Raw genomic sequence first — 17949 nt, forward strand, 5'->3', positions numbered from 1 at the left:
AGTGCTAAAAGCTTCACTGCCTATTTTTATGTGATAAAACGATGCCCTTTCACCTCACTGCAAAAAAGATGCAGTTTTGGTTGGTTTAGGAATACCCCCCGTGGCTCCAAGGGAACATGTGCAGCCCGGTGTGACTCGTGTGCCTGACCCTGGGAGGAGATTGTTCCAGTTCCCTGGAGCTCCTCACGTGCCCTGGGTGTCCACAGGTGCGCCTGCTCACGGGCATTGGCAGGTACAATGAGATGACCTACATCTTTGAGCTGCTGCACCAGAAGCACTACTTCGAGGTGCTCATGAGGAAGAAACTGGACCCGGTACGTGAGGGACAAACGTGCAGGCAACTGTGTGGCTACATCAGAAACTGGTGTTTATACAGGGTGGAATTATCTGGGCATTTTACTTCCTGAGTGCAGGAACTGAGAGTCAAGTTTCATAGAAGTAAATTAATTCTGGGGTTTATTCTCATTTTAGTTGAACCATTTTTTTCTAATTAGTTCAGGGCTACAACAGGATCAGTATTGAAACTTGGCATTTTTAGAATTTTCACATCCTGCTTTGCTTTTATTTGCAGTTAAAGTTCCATGGGGGTTTTAAAAACCATACATATTCATAGCTTTGTTTAAAATAAGTGATAAAGAAATGTCACATTTTGACATTTGTATGTAAAGAAATGCACAGGTGCTGGATTTTCATACCCAGCTGAGCACAGGTGTGAGGCTGCTGTTGGGTTTTAGGGTGTAATAATGATCACTTTTTGGAACATTATGGTTAGGGTTAGGTTTAGGGTTAGCGTGGCTTGTGGGTGCGGGGTGTGGCCAAAGGCAGGCCCTCAGTGTGCCCTTTGTGCCCAGAGCGGGACGCTGAAGGCGGCGCTGCTGGACTACACCAAGCGCTGCCGGCCCGGGGACAGCGAGAAGCACAACATGATCGCGCTGTGCTTCAGCATGTGCCGGGAGATCGGCCAGAACCACGAGGCTGCTGCCTCCACCCAGCTCAAACTCATCGAGTGCCGACCCTGGGGTGAGTGGGGGCACAGGGGAAGGATAGGGATGGGGGAGGTCCTTTGCCTGTGTCCTGAAACACCCCTGGAGCTGCCACTGCCTGGGGGTAGGCTGCTGCCTGCCCTCAACAGTTCCCCGGGTGTTTCCAAAGGGGTGAGATTTACAGCTCTTTCCGTGATGTGACATTCCTGTGGTACCTCCCACGGAGCGGGTACAGGCACAGCCAGGTTTTCCTCAGCCCATAGGATGTGCCACGGTGGGTTTGCAGGGGTTTCTGTGAAATGCTGGGGTTTGTGTCTGTGTGTGGCACCCATGGGGTGAGCTCTGCACACGGGGAGCTGTGGGGGCACAGGGAGCTCTGCAGCGTGGGCAGCCAGTGCTGTAAGAGCAGCTGCACCAGGAGCTGTGCCAAGGGATTTCTGGGTGGATCTGGCAATGGTCAGGGCTGGGGTCTGCCACAAATACGTGGTTGGGGTTTCTTCCCAGTCTTCAATCACTCGACTAGGCTCCAGCAATAGCTTTGGTCCATTAACTGAACAGGCAGTGTGTTTCTTCCTGCTTTTTTAGTACATAAATTTTGGTTTAGTCTGTTGGTGCTTTCTAAGACAACAGCAGGGACAGACTTGGCACTGGGAAGTTTTGTAACTTACTTTTTCACCTTTATAAATAATTGGTTATTCCTTCTTTTCTCCTGTTTCAGACGAGTCTCTTCAGGATGCTGCAAATTTAAAGAAGCTGCTGCTGAAAGCTCTGACTCTCTTCATCGATGCAGCAGAAAGTTACTCCAAGGTAGAGTGAGATGGAGTGGAATGACTTGTGTGCAGCATTGGGAGCACAGGAGGGATGGGCTGGGTTGGGAGAACACAGGGAAGGCTGAGCAGGGTCCTGGCACAGTGCAGAAGGAATCTGTGTTGCTGCAGCCCAATAGCACCAGTAGCATGGCTGTAGCTGAGTGTGCTGTGCTGGCCTCTGCTCAGGCTTTAACCCCTGGAGTTACAGGTGGGTTCCCCACTTTCAGAGCAGGGACTATGAGCTTAATTAGCAAGGATAGAACAAATTAAGTATTTAAACCCAAGCGTAATTGTGATGGAAGTATTTGTGGGAATGAAGCTTTGTTTAACACTCATGGAATACGATGAATGTGCAGCTGCAGTGCTCTCAATCACTGCACAGCTCCGAGCTCCTCAGGGCTGCTCTCGGGGATGTTTCCAAATTCCCCTGGAAGCTCTCAGGCTGCTCTCTGTTCCCAGGACTCGTGTGTGCGGCAGGCACTGCGCTGCCGCCGCCTGATGCGGCTCATCACGCTCCAGCTGCACTTCCTGGGCTCAGGGCAGAGCACGAGGATCATCAACCTGGGCAGGCAAGACCTGCCAGGTGCCATCCTGGCCTTGCCCAGGTTCTACCAGGTGAGCTGGGATCCCTCGGGGTCCTTCTGTCGGGAAGCGACGTGGTCACAGCAGTGCCCGAGCACTCGGCTCCTTCCCCTGGCCTCCAGGTCCTGTGACTTATCCTGACTTTATCCTATGGTATACAAGGGATGGAGGGACAGGATCAGGGGGAATGGCCTCCCATTGCCAGAGGGCAGGGATAGATGGGTTATTGGGAAGGAGCTGTTTTCTGTGAGGGTGGGAAGGCCCTGGCACAGGGTGCCCAGAGAAGCTGTGGCTGCCCCTGGATACCTGGAAGTGTCCAAGGCCAGGCTGGACACTGGGGCTTGGAGTACCCTGGGACAGTGGAAGGTGTCCCTGTTTAGGGGCTGAGGAAGGTTATTCACAGTGCTTTGTTGACCTGTATTTCACAGCTGCTCTCAAGAACAGCGGCAAGGGATGGGTCTTGAGAAGAATCCAGTACTGAGTTCTCTGTATGGAACATGCTGTGCAATCCCCCTTCCCTGTTCCTGCTCTCCCTGCAGGCAACCATCGTGGCAGAGGCCTACGAGTTCCTGCCGGACTGGGCTGAAGTTCTGTTCCAGCAGGTGATCACCAGGGGGGACTTTGTGTACCTGGAGGAGTTCAAGCAGCAGCGGCCACTGTGGCCCGGCCTGTTCGAGGAGGTGGCCAAGAAGTGAGTGAGGGGTTCTGGGGGCAAACTGCAGCTTTATCTACACCGGGCCCTTGAGGGGCAGGAGCAAAGTGTTAAACTGTTCAAACCTTACGGGGTAAGGTCTCATACACAGGGACTTGAGATAAAATTCCCAAATCCCAGAAGGGTTTGGGTGGGAAGGGACCTTAAAGCCCATCTCATTCCTTCCCTTGCCATGGGCAGGGATGCCTTCCACTGTCCCAGGCTGCCCCAAGCCCCAGTGTCCAGCCTGGCCTTGGACACTGCCAGGGATCCAGGGGCAGCCACAGCTTCTCTGGGTACCCTGTGCCAGGGCCTCACCACTCCTCATGGCAGAATTTGTTGGTAGGTCTTGGTTCCTGAGTACAGCGTGGAAGTAGCTCTGATCCAGGCTTGTTCTTGAGCTGGACAGGAAGGGAGCTCAGGGCTGGGCAGAGCAAATCTTTAAAATGAATCAGAGCAAATAAACAACTACGAGATTCAAATGTAGGTGTTGAGCACAACCTCTTGTTGAAAATGTGGTTTCTGCAGGCCCAGAGCAAGAGTCTCAGGGGCCTGGGAAGCTTCTGTGTCTCAGTTCCATGTGCAATCGTTCCAGGGTCAAACAACACCCCCCTGCTGATGCTGCCCTGAGGAACCTGAAGCGGTTCCTCACTCACTGTGAGGATATCTACACCCACTACAAGCTGGCCTATGACCACAAGTTCTATGATGTGGTGAACTCCCTGCTGAAGGACCCTCAGACTGGCTGCTGCCTCAACGACCTCTTATCCAACTGAATTCCAGCTGAATTCCAGCCCAGAGCAGACTGCAGGGTCAGTGCTGATTAACACAGATTTTATCAATGACCTGCTCACAGGGCTCTGCTGCTCTGTAAAAGTTACTCCAGAAAACCAGACAGGGTTGTAAGTATTTAAAATGCTGAGACTGTGTTAACCTAAAATTGTGTTTTGTACAATAAATCTTATTGTTTATAAACAATTTGAGTCACCAGCAAATATGGAGTGGCCCAGGTGGGGGGTGAAGCAGAGATCCAGCAGCCCTTTAAATTAGGGGCATGGGGGAGGAAGCACCCCAGGGACTGTAGCTGCAGAGGCTGAAACAGGTGTACAGAATATCCAGGCCAAGGGGGTGGAACAAGCAGAATCAGTGAAGGTTCCAGGTACACAGTAGGATAATGTGTTCTTTAAGTCCAGTCTGATTTTTAAAGTCTTGTACAGCTCTAAACAGCACATTCCTAATTCTGCTGTCTTGGAGTAAAAGAAATAATCAAGTGCAAATGTATTTTTACAGTTATTAAGTACAAATTCTTTTCCAGGCCCAAGCCATGGGCACACCCCCCAGCACAGCTCAGCTCTGCAACTCTTCAGGTATTTTTCCTGTCAGGTCCCAAAAGAACTGCTCCAAGGCCAGCCTGGTGAAGTCCTCAATAGTGATTTTTATTAAATTAGTTGCTTTATAAAACATTGCAGATGTCGTAATTGTTAACATAACAATTTGCCCAACTGTAGGAACTGCTGCAGTTTGCTAAGCAAGTTTGGTTTTTAATGAAAGAAAATGGCCGAGTTGTGAGAGACCCACCACACCCCAGGAGAGCCCCAAGGAAGTCTTGTGGTTTGGTTTGGTTTTTTTTTTTTACACTTAACCCCTTAATTAACTGTTAAAGAACACCCAACCCCAACAGCTGCATTAGTAGAAATTTAAATGAATGGAACTAAACTTCATCCTTGAGACACAAGTGGGTTTTGCCTTGCTCTGCCCCACCAGGTGCTGTTCAGGTGTCAGGCTGTGGAGCAGTGGCTGTCCCAGGGGCCACACTCCCAGGTACAGTATTCCACACTGAAGTTAGCAGTTCCCTTCCCAAAATACTGAAATCCTCAAGCTCTAACTCAAGACAAAGCGACTGGAACTCTACGTGCACACCCTGCCCTTGCTGCAAACTGCTCGTGCTCAGCCCTGGCCCTGGAGCAGGGACAGTTAAGGCCATGTCATGGAGCTGTGCTGGTTATAATCCTTCACCTTGTTCCAACTCCTTCCCAATTTAGTGGCTGTTGCTATAAAGTTAAATAGCAACAGTGCCCATTATCAGAATTTTGGGTTTTTAACTGCAAGTCACAGACCTGTTCCTTTCTACTCCTGCCCGGAGCGTCCGCCCGGACCTGGCACCTCCAGCCCCCAGCACACAGATACTGCAATTCTGATTGTAGCATTTGGCAGAATTTAAAGGAAGAAAAGTTGTGCTACATGTTTAAGGGATTATGGGCAACAGAAAGACAACAGAAGGGAGATAAATGTCACATGAAGTCTTCAAAGTCTTGTACGTACTCGCCGTCGTAGCCGCCGTAATCGGCCAGGTCGTCTTTCATCGTTGCCTTCAGCCCCCCGCCAGGCACAACACCTTTTTTCTTCTTTTTGGCTTTATTCTGTGACAAGAGGATGAGGATGGTTATTTGGGCAGGCCCAGTGCTCTGTCATTACCCCAGCCAGGGTCAGCCCAGTGGCCAGCGCAGCCACACCCCACTGCATTGAACATGGCCTTGCCGATGGTTTCCACCCCACACATTTTCTCTTCCTAGGAAAGCTGTGACAGTTTCAGGTGTCCCCAGCTGCCTGCACCATAGCCCTGCCCACCTTTTGCCTTTCATTCTATTTCCCCTGGACTCTCAACAAGTAACTAATAAATGCAGGGGAATCCCAAGCAGGGCCTCTGATCCCTCAGGAACAGCCCCAGTCTTACCTTCTCTTGTTTTTGTTTTTCACTGCATAATACTGTCAGAGTGTTTGTGATCTTTTTCAAATCATCCACCTCCACTGCATGAGGGGGAAAAAAAAAAAAGGAAAAAAAGAGTTTCCTTATCAATGTTGTTCTTATAAGGCAGCTAAATAACATCAACCATCTCCACAACTAGAAATAAGCATTAGTGTAACTATGGGCAATTACTTGATTTAAATCAGCAAAACACAGAGTGGGTGGTTCTGGTCCTTAAAATCCCAACAAGGATTCCAGCTGGTCCCTTGGAAGCCTGAGTGTTGTAAAAGGTAAAACTTGCAAATAAAGTTACTGAACACAAGAGTCTTACTGAGGCATTTGAACAGTAAAATATGGAGATGGTAAAATGTATCAAAAGGAGCACTGGATTAACAATAAATTATTATGTTTATCAATAAATGGTGCAAGAGGCTGGGAGTCCCTCCCATTAGGAGCTCTGGATTCCCTCCTGAGATGGAAGTTCCCAGCTGCCAGCGGGGATGATGGATTTACCCAGCTCCACCTGGGATCGAGTTACCCCTCTCTGAAGCACAACTGTGTACAGGACAGGGAACGATCCCAGTCAGTTCTCCAGCCACCAGGGCAGTGGGAAAAGGAGTTTAAATTACTTCATCTCTGTATAGTTACATGCTGAATTCCAGAACAGTTAATCTGCAGTTACAGAATTACATGAAGTCAATTTTGTAATAGTTTCCCTCCAAATGAAGTACTCAAATTAAAAGGATCTACTCTTACTATTATTATTTTAGAAATGGCTTCAAGAAAAACATGCAGGATTTAGATCAGTATAAAAATTCACACTTTTAAAACAACATTCTTTAACCAACGTGCAGAAAGAGCAACTCTTGCACGAGGAGAGGATCCTTATTGGAGCTTGTGGGAATGGAATCAGGTCAGTGCTTCATTTAGTACAAACTACACAGAGCAATCCCCTCTGAACACTGACTATCAGCATGTTTTCCACTTCAGCTCCACCACAGCTCTGCCAGCAGTGTTGGACCTGTCTGGACTTACAGGAAATACAGATGTCCCGAAGTAACGCTTCCAAAAACCCGGCGTAATGTAACGACTTCTCGTACTGTGTGATTTTCTCCTTGAGGAGTTTCCCAAATTCCGTGAAGTCATCTTTTGAAGAGGGATTCATGGCATCTATTCCACAAGTGTTATTTACACCTGGCAGGGATAGGCAGGGGTGTTACAGAGAACACAAGCTGTGAGCCCTAAAAGGGGACCTGGCTCCCACCTCCCTGAGCTCTGCTCTTCCCACAGCCAGGGCCCATCCCTGGCCTTACAGAAAGGAAGGAAGTTTGCTGCAAAACTCAGTAATTTCATAGAATCCCTGAATGGTCTGGGTTGGAAGGGACCTTAAAGCTCACCCAGTGCCATCCCCTGCCATGAGCAGGGACACCTTCCACTATCCCAGGCTGCTCCAAGCCCCATCCAACCTGGCCTTGGACACTTCAGGAATCCAGGGGCAGCCACAGCTGCTCTGGGCACCCTGTGCCAGGGCCTCCCCACCCTCATGAGGAACAATTCCTTCCCAATATCCCATCTATCCCTGCCCTTTGTCAGTGGAAAGCCATTCCCACTTGTTCCATCATTCCATGCCCTTGTCCAAAGTCTCTTTCCAACAATTTTTGAAGCTGAGTCAAACTCAGTAATTCGATGCAGCTATTCCTGTTCTCTGGACAACCTGCACCAGGAAAACCCTTTTCCCTCAAATAAACAATTCCTGTGTCCTGAGTGCAGAACTCAGCTGGTTCTTTGCAGCTGTACCCAGTGTACCCCCCTAAGCACTGTGCTCTGTGACAACTCACTGAGCATAACCTCCCCTGAGCAATGAGCTGAATCATTCACCATCATCAAGGAAACGCTTCAGTGTTTGAGGAATGCTGCTGTGCATCAGCATCTTTGCTACTTCTTTGTTCTCAGTGCCCCAAGCTCTGTGTGCTGAGAGCCAAACCCTGCTTAGGCTTTGCAGGGTCCCACAGGTCCCAGGGGTTTATTTCCTGTTGCTTTAACTCACCAAAGGTTTCCTTTGCCAGCTCCAGGTCCGACTCCTCTTGTAACTTCTTTAGCCGTAGTTTGTCTGCCAACTGTTCTTCTGGTGTGAGCTCCTTCTGTTCCTCGGGTGCCTCTAACTGGAGGGAAAACACACGTGGAGAAGTTGGCACGTTAAAGACATGGTGCCTTCTCCAGAGCCACTGAATCACCTCGAGTCAGGGCACATGGAAAACTTGGACCCTATTCCCTGGAGTCCAAATAAATTGTTCATTTAACAAGGAATGGGAAGAAACACCAAACTCCCACTCCTGCCTGTTCCATCACGTGCTGCACACAAAGGAACTGGGATAACACTGTTCCAATAACTGGTTAAATTATACAGGAATTAAAGCGCCCAGCTCCAGATGGGATCACGAACAAGACCTAAGTTTGGTTTATCAGACGAATAAAGACTTGTTCAGGTCCTGCCCAACCTCCAAAAAACCAAATCAAACCCACCCTCTGAATTTTATGTGACCCAGCAGAAATCAGGAGTTACCCTTTTTTTAAGCTCCTCTTGCTTTTTCTTCTGTAGCTTTTCTTTTTCTTTGATTTTTTCTGCTATTTTCTTTTTTTCTGAAACTTTCGGTTCTGTAAAAGGTGAAACAACAAACACAGCTCTCAGAGGTCTGATGATTTTTTTTTTTCCCCACCCACAACCATAGAAACACTGGAAGCCATTGAGCTCAGCTACTGGGACTGAACACAGAGTTAAAGACATTTCTTGTAAACCCAGGTTGCAAACCCAGGCCCGGCCCCAGCCCTGCTCAGGTTTGATCCTCACACACCCCCAGACACAAGCAGTGTCTGTTCCGATGCTGATACAGAGCCAGGGGTTACCTTAAAGTCTCACCTTGTTTTACCTCTGTCTCCTTCACCTCCTCCTCTTCCTCCTCATCATCCCAGTTATCCTGCAAAACAGTTAAGATTGTTTTACAGATGCCTGTAACCTCTTCCAATGCCCACAAACTCATTGATCTGGTGCCAGAGTGAGGAAGCCATGGGAAGAGCTGTACCTCAAGGGTTTTTGGGGCTGTCCACACTGGCTGGGGCCAGTTCTTACCATGAAAAAGGTAGATTTTGGTCAAACAATCAGCTTGTGTCAATAGTTACAACAGTCAGGTCATGAACAGTCAAACAAACCCCACATAAACAGGACTTTATTCTCATTTCTGGTATTATGAGACACTGAACATCACTGGGGGGTGGGCCCAGCGCTGGAAACCCCAAACCCTGCAGAAACCATGTTAAACCAGCACAGGCTGTCCTGTTCCACACCACCGCAGGGACCTGCTCCTTCCCAGGGACCCTCTCCTGCGCTGGGAAAAGCATTCCTGTGGCTGCAGGGATTTTCTGGGAGGCTACACCAGAGGCAGTGGTGCAAAACCCCACGTTCCACTGGGATGTGCTGATCCAAGCAAGGAGACACCCGAGTCCATCCACCAGCTCACCCTGGTTAATTGGCACTTGCAGGGGACTCGGCTTCCCTTCCATTCCACAGAGCTGACTTGAATTTGGAGCAGCATTATTTTAGCTCACATCTAATTAAGTTTGTTACACCCACTGCTTCAATAGCTCCACTCAGCACCGAGGAGCTGCCTCAGCCCTGGCCCAGCCACGCTGGGAATCAAGATGCAAACTGCAGAGGAAGGGCAGCCTGGCCGTGAGGGATTCATCCATGGCACTGGGGTATCTGGGAGACTTCACAGAGGGCACGTGGGCAAGGACTCCACATCATGAGACATGCTCTGATCCCATCCTGCCAGCCAGGCCTGGTTTATAAACCCAGGGAATTCCAAGTCCTGCCAGCCCTGCCTGGTTTATAAGCTCAGGGAATTCCAAGTCCTGCCAGCCCTGCCTGGTTTATAAACTCCAGGGAGCTCTCTTGGAGGAAGAGCCAACTGCCTCAGCGCTGTGTCTTTGCAGTGATACAGTAATTCCAAGAGAACATCTTTATTCCACAATATTTCAACACTGTTTCTGCGTGCTTAACTACAATAGGGCTCCTAAAACATCTTCCCTGCAGTCGAGGCTGGGAAGTGACAGGGACTGGGCACTGGCTCCCAGCTACAGCAGAGCACTGGGATGGGAGCAGCCACTGCCCTGCTCTGGCTCTGCCAGCACTGAGTCAATAGATGAAAATTCCTTGGCAGAAGGCCCGACTTCTGGGAAACGTGTGCTGGGGAACACTGAGAGGAGTTTTGTTACCAAAGGTGCTAATTTTAAACCCGGGAAGTTGATGTTTCCCAAATTAACAGTTACTGCAAGTTCATTACTAAAAAACCTTCCAAAATACAGATCTGCAGATACAAAGCACATTCCAAAATGTGAAATACCTAAAGAAAACCATGGTCAGAAAACACTTCGTGCTGCTTCTTTAGACCACGTCATTTCCCTCACTTGGGGATTTCCCCACGGTGGGCCCTCGCACTGAGGGATCCAGAGCCTGAGCAGGGGCCTTTGGGAATTCAGCAGGAAGAGCAAATCAAAGGAAAATAAATCGAAATAAAACACCTTTCTTTGGTGGATCTTCTTTAGATGCAGCTCCAGCACTAAATCCATAATCCCTTGGAAATAGTTAAGCAGCTGCATCCTTACTACGTGTAAGATGTAAAATGTCCTCCCACTGCCAGAGGGCAGGGATAGATGGGATAGTGGGAAGAACTGCTCCCTGGGAAGGTGGGGAGGCCCTGGCACAGGGTGCCCAGAGAAGCTGTGGCTGCCTCTGGATCCCTGAAAGTGTCCAAGGCCAGGTGGGATGGGACTTGGAGCACCCTGGGACACTGGAAGGTGTCCCTGCCCGTGGCAGGGGTGGCACTGGATGGGCTTTAAGGTCTCTTCCAACTCACACCATTCCAGGATTCTGTGATTCCATGTGGGGAATATTTGTGCCTTTATTAAACAGAGAACCCTCAGGTGTCTCCAAGAGTCACTCTAGTCCAGCTGTTCTGGACACATTCTATCCAGCAGAAAAGCTTCTTACCTTCTAAGGAAGGAGGAAAAGCAAATGTCACAGATAGCCTGAGCTACAAGTGTCTGTACACACCTGTCAATCACACAGGTGTCAATCACAAACACCTGTGTCAATCACAGAGGTGCCAATCGCACACACCTGTGTCACTCCCACCCTGTGCAGTTCCACACTCACTCCCAGTGCCTGGAGCTGCTGTTCACACACCTGTCCTTGTCCTGCTGCTCTAACGTGACACCTGGGACACTCTGGGCTGTGGCTATTACTGAATTTAAGAAGGAAAATTGCCAGCTTGTAACTCACAGAAATTTGGTAACTTTGGGGTTTTTTTAAGAGGTGATGAACTACTTTTTCCATACTGTTTATGAGAAGAACTCCACCTGAGCCCCAAGAATAACTGCTGGTGTTTCTCAGAGATTCTGGTAACAGTGTCCTCAAAACCAACTCTGAGTCCTCCCCCAGTGTTACAATGCCCCAGGGCTGGATTTGACACAAAAAAGGTCTTTTTTAGTTGATTATTCTGCTTAGAGAATGCCAGGATCGTTTGGGTCGGAAGGGACCTTATACACCACCCAGTTCCATCCTCTGCCAGGGGCAGGGACACCTTCCACTAGACCAGGTTGCCCCAAGCCCCATCCAGCCCGGCCTTGAAACCCATCTGGCTTGCTCCTTGTGCATCCCTAGCATCCCTCTGCATTATCCATATGAACATGGAGCAAATTGAGATTTCTGTGGCACCACCACCTCGCCAAGGGCAGCTGGAGCCGAGCAGGAGCAAACACCCTTTAAGGGAGCTCTGCCTTCAGAAGCACCAGAAATTATCATCCACACGTTTTAATCCCACTCCCGTGCAGACACCACGCTGAAACACGGCAAAATCCCGCCTCGTGGTGTCTGAAGAAGCAGGAAGATCAGGTGGAAAAGACGTGCTGGTAGAGCACAGAAGTTTCTGGTCAGCAGCAGAAGCACCGTCACAGCACGGCCATCACCCGTCCTGACGCCTCACCCAGCGCACCCCACTCACCGCTACGGGCCCGAAAGACTGTAGACAGCGAGGGGAAAGCGCCCTAAAGCCTGGGAAGCAGCAGGTGGATCCCCCAGAGAGCAGGAGGTGCCACTTCAAGAGCGTCTGTCTGACCCTTCCTCCGCGGCAAGTCCCAAGGCAGCGACACCGGCTCCGGGCAAGGACCGGCTCGGGTTCTCTTGGCATTTGGACTTGTCACCGTGACCGACCCGGAGTCGCTGCCGCGCGGGCGGAGACACCGGGACTTGCCCGGGCCAGGAGCCCCCAGCGGGTCCGGCCCCGCCGCCTCCCGAAGCCCGGCCCGGAGCCGCGTAAATCCGCCCGGCCCGGTGGGGCCCCCTCGCCCCCGCCCCAGCGCCGGCCCTGTCTGGGCCCGCGGCCCCGCACTCGGCCGCCATATGGCAGCGGCCCGCCCGCCCCCGCCGCCCCCACACCGGGCCCCGGAGCCGCCGCGCCGCGAGGCCCCGGCGGGGCCCGGCCGGCCGCACCTTCACGTCGTCCTCCTCATCCTCGCCGGCCCAGCGGTCCCCGGCCACCCCTGGCACCAGCCGCTTCGCCACCGGCTCCACCACCTCGAAGCTGTCGGCGTCTGTGGGGAGAGGAGCGCGGGTGAGGGGCGGGGAGCGGCGCGAGGGGGCCCCCGCTCGCCCCGGGCCCCGCGGCCCCGCCGCACCCACCCCACGAGTCCGCCGCCTCCGCCGCCATCTTGCCCCGACCGCGGCCGCCGGGCAGCGCCGCGCGGGGCACGCCGGGACGGCGGCGGACGGAGCCCGGCCCCGGACACGCCCACGGCGGGGCGGAGCCCGAGGGCCGCGGCGGGAACGGGAGGGGAGCGGCGGAGAGAGGGCGGGGCGGGAAGGGATGGGGATCGGCACCGGCACCGGCACCGGCACGGGGACCGACATCCCGCTGCCCCGCAGGTCGGTGGCCCCCGCCCGCAGCCTCGGCTCTCCCGCCCTGCCCCGCCCCGCCCGGCGCTATCGCGGGGCCGCAGCCGCGGGAGCCGCCCCGGCGCTGCCCCGGCCCCGCCGCACGCACAGCCCGGGAGGGGAGGGGATCGGGGGAAGGGGGGCACGGCCCGGTTCGGCACTCGCGGGCTCAGGCCGGGCCCGCAGCTGCCACGCGCGGCGGTTCGGCGTCAGCCGGGACAGCCGACCCGCTCTGCTCCCGCCCCACACCGGGAACCGGCTGTGCCCGGGCAGGATCCTGGCGGGGGCACCACCAGTGCCCTGTGCTCCCGCCTCACAGCACCGCGCCTGGTCACGGCTTGGCCACGCCACGCTCAGGTTTATCCACGTCAGGGTGCGAGGTTCTCCTTCCCTCTCTGTCCTATAACATCGAATAGAGAAAAGCTGGAAGTGTTCACTTCATCCACTTCACTGCCAGCTCCCAATTTCTGTGAGAATCTGAGTAAGTGGAAAAGGAGGATAGATTTTGTCTGAAGATAATTTAGAATGTGTCTTTCATATAACAAATGAATGACCTCTGTACACACCTGTATAAATCACACACGTGTCTAGGAAAAACACACAGAAAAAATAGACTTCTAAATTTATCATCCTTTTCCTGTTCTTCTCCGTTTACCAGACAATAGAAATAATAACAGAGCTATACCTACGGATCAAACAATGTCACAAGTTATATCCTCGCCAAATCTACAGTTTCACAGGCTCAGGGTGCTGTGGGGATAATCACAAAATTGACAGGAATTGTGCAGTAATTTGGAATACATTAATATTGGAATATGTAATATGGAATTCTAACAATTTACATAGAACATTTAAATTTTCCCTTGACAGTAAAACACAGACACGATTTCTTTCCTTCCACTTCAAGGCTGAAAACTGACAGGAGCAATGTCTTCACTTACAGAAAACTGAGTCTCAATGAAGAATGATATCAGCTAAAAATCATAAAAACAGAATCCAGAGCGTAAGTATTTAATTAAAATCTTTGTGCTTCTGTAGACTAGAAATGATTGCAGAAGAAACAGAAATCCATAGCACAGGACTTCTCTTCCCATTATATTTTACAACATTTGGCCCCAGCAGTACAATGACATTTTTGTAAATACCAAGAACAAAAACCCCTCCTCCTCCTCCTGGTCCCTCTTGCCCCGGGGCTCGATGCTTTCCAGCTGCACCAATCCAGCCATCCACACGAGTGCCCTGGAACTCCAGTGTGCGACAGAGCAGCGCTGGGGAGGCGGACGTTGCGCTGTGAAGGGCTTTTGTCACCCACAGCACCCCCGTGAAGTTTGATTCCACATTTCAGGGCTTTTCCCAAACCTGATCCATCTGTTCGCCGTGAGACCTTTGGCTGACACCACTCGTGGTTTGGGAGATCCCTAATCCAGTCTTGAGACAGTCAGGCTTCCTGCTACACTCAAAAGCAATGAAAAATGTCAGGTGGAATGAATCCAAGGTGGGGGGAAGCAGTAGCACCAAGGTGAGGGCCATTCCAGCTACAGAGTGACTCCAGGGAAAACAAAGGACTCAACAGGTACTGCCACCAAAGGTCTGCGAGATGTTGCTGTGCTGCCAGAACCAAGGTGCTCCAACCTAGAACAGAATCGACAGGGACATGGAAAACAGGCACACACAACCCAGCAAAGACCACTTCAGAACTTTGGAAATAGGATGTTGTGCTTTCCAAAAGGACAGAAAACGGGAATCAGTGACCCAGCTGCACCATGCCCTGCTCGGGGGCCACAAACCACACTCAAGGCTCAGTAACACACCTGGCTGAGGCTCCCCCGGGCCTGGGGGTGGTTTTGGGGACACAATCTGACCCAGACCTTGGCACAGGAACAGGGAACTCCCCCTTGAGACAAACACAACAGAAATAAAACCTGTGAAAAACTCTGCTTCACACCAGAAGGGTTTGCAGGAGGCAGAACCACCCTGCAGAGTTCAGAGTGATAAACACCAGGCTTGCAGCACAGGAAAATATGAATATTTAATATGTTTACTAAGCAATCTCTGTCACTCCTGTTGTGCATCAATATAGAACTAAATCCCCTCGTTTACATTCGGGTTTCCCTCACAGATCTGATCAGCACAACACAGACACAGCTGGAAAGTGCAACATGCCTTTGGTTTCCTCAGCTCCGGAAGCACTTTTGGAATGGCTGGAGCCACAGAGGACCTGGGGATAAGGATGTTATTTGAACAGGTGAACATCCCATTACAGCTGGAAAAGGCCATGAACTAAAGCTGGGCTCATTCTGGCAGATCCATGAATTTTACAGCCATTCTGTGATGTCAAGAAATTGGGAGGAATCCCCCATTAGGCAAAGCTTCAGTGAACTCCTGAAGCCCCTCAGATTCAGATTTACATCATAAGGAACAACTGAGAAAGAGCTGGCAAACCAAGGGGCAGCTCCAACACAAGCTGCCCCCTTCCAGAGTCCATCCATCCATCTCTCCATCAGCACCACCACAGCCCCGGAGGCCGGGGCTGCCCAGGGGACACGGCTGCACCAAGCAGATGTAAAGGTAATGTTCTGTACATTTTATTTCAATAAAGACATAAGACAAACAGCGTAAAGATGCCCAGATGCCCTAAAGATAAATACATTTAAAAGATTCTCATTAAAATGAATCTGTAGTATTTCTTTCCTGCAAGCAAAATACCTTTCTTTAAATACAAAAAAAATCAGTATTCTGAATTGCAAATGTTTTCACTTTTTTGCAGAAAATCTGCCATGATGATTTTGTTTTTAATGAATAAGGATTTTCCACAAAACAGGCTTGCTCTACATGCTAAGTTTTAACAGTTCAGTGACACCATGTGCTAGCTACATACACAACAGATAATATAGTAAGAAAACACTCAACCTGATGAAAAGTTAAAATCTTCATTAATACACTGGAAAAAGTTGACATAACTCATGCCTTTTAAAATCAAAAATACAAAAATTAAATGTTTTGCTAAAAAGATTTTCCTTATTTTAAGGACTCATTTGAAAATGAAGCTGCATGTAATTTGTACAATAAAATTGTACAAGTAAACAGGTAATATACATAAAAAATTAATTGACATACTTCTCAATTATCAGCTGTCCACCTTTAATTTCCAATACTGTACTTTCTTATCAAGCATACAAAATAGCAAACTTCTCTTTAGAAAAAGTGCCGTTCTGTGACATCTTTTACACAAAACCAGTCCGAGCCTGTGGCATGGTAATGCAGTCGAGAGGCAAAGCTTCCTAACTTGTACAAATTCTACCTTCCATAAAAAGCCTCCGGAAAAGAAGATTCCCACCGCTATAAAAATATCACCTCCGGGGCGCTGCATTAGGAGCCACGGCCGGGCCTGTTCCCTCGGGAAACCAGTGGGATGGCAGGGGAGCCCTGCCCCAGAGAGGCTGATTGGAACCAGGAGTGTCACAGCGAGCCCAGCCCGGGCGGCGCCCCGAGCACGGAGCCCTGCCCAGAGGTGCAGTCCTGGAGCAAACGGGCAGCAGGAGCGGCCTCGCCGGACCTGCCAGGTGACCACGGCTCGTTCTGCTCCCAGGCCCGTGCACAGCAGAGTGTGAGGTATTCCTTGTCCATCGTGGTGCCACTGCCAGGTGTGCTCTGTCCGGAGTACGTGCCATCGCAATGGTTTAGAATATTCCGAATATTAGTAATTCTTATCTTCGTCTTATCTAGCCAGTCTCTTGATTTTTGAAAAGATTTCGACTACAGTAGAATATTACAGAAAGAAAATATAAATGCAGGGGGTTTTTTTTTTTCTTTCTAAATGAAACTTACGTGGGCTAAAACTAGAGAATATTTTTAAACAAATATACAGGATGCAGGCAGACAAAGCAGGGAAACGGCCAGCCAACTGTTTAATAAAAAACTAACAAAATTTGGCTATTTCCAGAAAAACTATGAAGCGCCTCAACTAAAAGGAATGCATAATGAAATTCTAATCTAATACAGGTCAAAAATGTAAAAAGGTTATAAACCTTAACAGGAAAAATAAAACAACTTTTACTGGCCATTCCTGTTGAAATGAGAATCTTAAAAGTAACAGAAAAGTGGCTACAAACCCACTTAGAGCACCAAACAGAGAGAAAATCCGAGTCCATTTTCAATCTCTGTTGTATCATAAAATCCTGTGTTTCTACAGGTCAAACTGCTGGTGGCAGAAACAGAATTTTCTTTATAAACTGCAGATGTCCTGTACATAAAAAATTTCCTTGGAGTTGCACTAGTTCTAAAGACTTTTCTGTTCTAGCCTCCCTACTGCGGGTACTGGATTGTACTGATGGCGGCAACCTCAGGTGTAGAAAGTCTCTTTCTGTAACCCTTGATCATTGTTGGGCACCAAAGATAAGAAAAGCAAGACGGGGTACAAAAATGCAAAATTTCAACAGTAATGGCAATGTTTTGTATTAGTCCAACAGGGTCCTGCATTTCCTCCCCTCGGCAGTGAGAGCAAAGGCTTTAATCAGGGGGTAGCAAATCATGCAAGCGAAATCTGTCTCTGATGTGAGGTCGGACGTCTTCGTTCTGTGGGGGAAAGGGCAGGTTTAGGAGAATAAACACAGCCAGAAACCACACTGCAGCAGGGCTCCTTATCTAACACCCCTATTTTAATGTCACGAATATAAACCATGAATTATGTCATTCCAGAGACTTACAGAAGTAACTCCATAGCATCCACAGCAGTTCAGGAGTAATTTATTTGCCTTTTAGGAATAAAGACACACAGCACAGCCAGCAACAGGCACTGTGTTATCAAACTGCTCAGAGATTCCCAATTTCCTTAAGACTGATGTCGCAATCCCACAGCCCTGCATTTACAGCACAGTCAGCAACAAGTCCCCTTTTTGCTGTGTGAACACGTCCCTGAATCTTCATCAGCCTCTATCTCAGTGACTCAGAAAAGCTTACAATAGGTGAAAATATTAAAGGAGCTCACTGACAGTTTTGAGGAAGGCCACAGAAAGCAAACTCTTACCAGCTCTACGAGTTTCTCCAGAAATGGAATCAACTTTAGGAGTTCATTATCATTTTTATCCATGAACCAGCTTTCTATAGGAATTCCATTGGAAAGCTAAAGTTAAAATAGGAAAAAAAAAACA

The 17949-nt window shown here is 49.8% G+C and overlaps 3 protein-coding genes and 1 long non-coding RNA gene across 5 annotated transcripts in view; 2 read left to right on the top strand and 2 right to left on the bottom strand.

Moving 5' to 3' along the window:
- Positions 1-4727, top strand: part of SPG11 (SPG11 vesicle trafficking associated, spatacsin) — a 28613-nt gene extending 23886 nt beyond the window's left edge. The window contains exons 35-40 of the mRNA XM_032122933.1: positions 207-314; positions 852-1020; positions 1702-1790; positions 2252-2407; positions 2914-3065; positions 3661-4727. Coding sequence (XP_031978824.1) covers positions 207-314; positions 852-1020; positions 1702-1790; positions 2252-2407; positions 2914-3065; positions 3661-3841 — 855 coding nt within the window. The 3' untranslated portion in view covers positions 3842-4727. The remainder of the gene's footprint in view (positions 1-206; positions 315-851; positions 1021-1701; positions 1791-2251; positions 2408-2913; positions 3066-3660) is intronic.
- Positions 4481-12631, bottom strand: EIF3J (eukaryotic translation initiation factor 3 subunit J). The gene is made up of 8 exons (XM_032122937.1): positions 12548-12631; positions 12359-12459; positions 8729-8786; positions 8375-8466; positions 7859-7973; positions 6847-7005; positions 5800-5873; positions 4481-5485 (listed from the first exon to the last, which is right to left on the bottom strand). The coding sequence occupies exons 1-8, from the start codon at positions 12573-12575 to the stop codon at positions 5357-5359; spliced, it is 756 nt and encodes a 251-aa protein (XP_031978828.1). The 5' UTR covers positions 12576-12631; the 3' UTR covers positions 4481-5356.
- Positions 12632-12722: 91 nt separating this feature from the next.
- LOC116450441 lies at positions 12723-15469 on the top strand. 2 transcript variants are annotated; one of them, XR_004242794.1, is made up of 3 exons: positions 12723-12790; positions 13670-13802; positions 14919-15469. It is a non-coding gene; the product is annotated as an uncharacterized LOC116450441 (long non-coding RNA). The 2 variants fall into 2 exon arrangements; XR_004242793.1 differs by lacking the exon at positions 12723-12790 and having other exon boundaries at positions 13000-13802.
- Positions 15363-17949, bottom strand: part of CTDSPL2 (CTD small phosphatase like 2) — a 31616-nt gene continuing 29029 nt past the window's right edge. Inside the window, exons 12-13 of the mRNA XM_032122934.1 lie at positions 17826-17921; positions 15363-17374 (exon numbers count right to left, since the gene is read on the bottom strand). Of these exons, the coding sequence (XP_031978825.1) occupies positions 17309-17374; positions 17826-17921 (162 nt within the window). The 3' untranslated portion in view covers positions 15363-17308. The remainder of the gene's footprint in view (positions 17375-17825; positions 17922-17949) is intronic.

Source organism: Corvus moneduloides, chromosome 13, assembly GCF_009650955.1.
Source record: "Corvus moneduloides isolate bCorMon1 chromosome 13, bCorMon1.pri, whole genome shotgun sequence".
Classification (NCBI taxonomy): domain Eukaryota; kingdom Metazoa; phylum Chordata; class Aves; order Passeriformes; family Corvidae; genus Corvus; species Corvus moneduloides.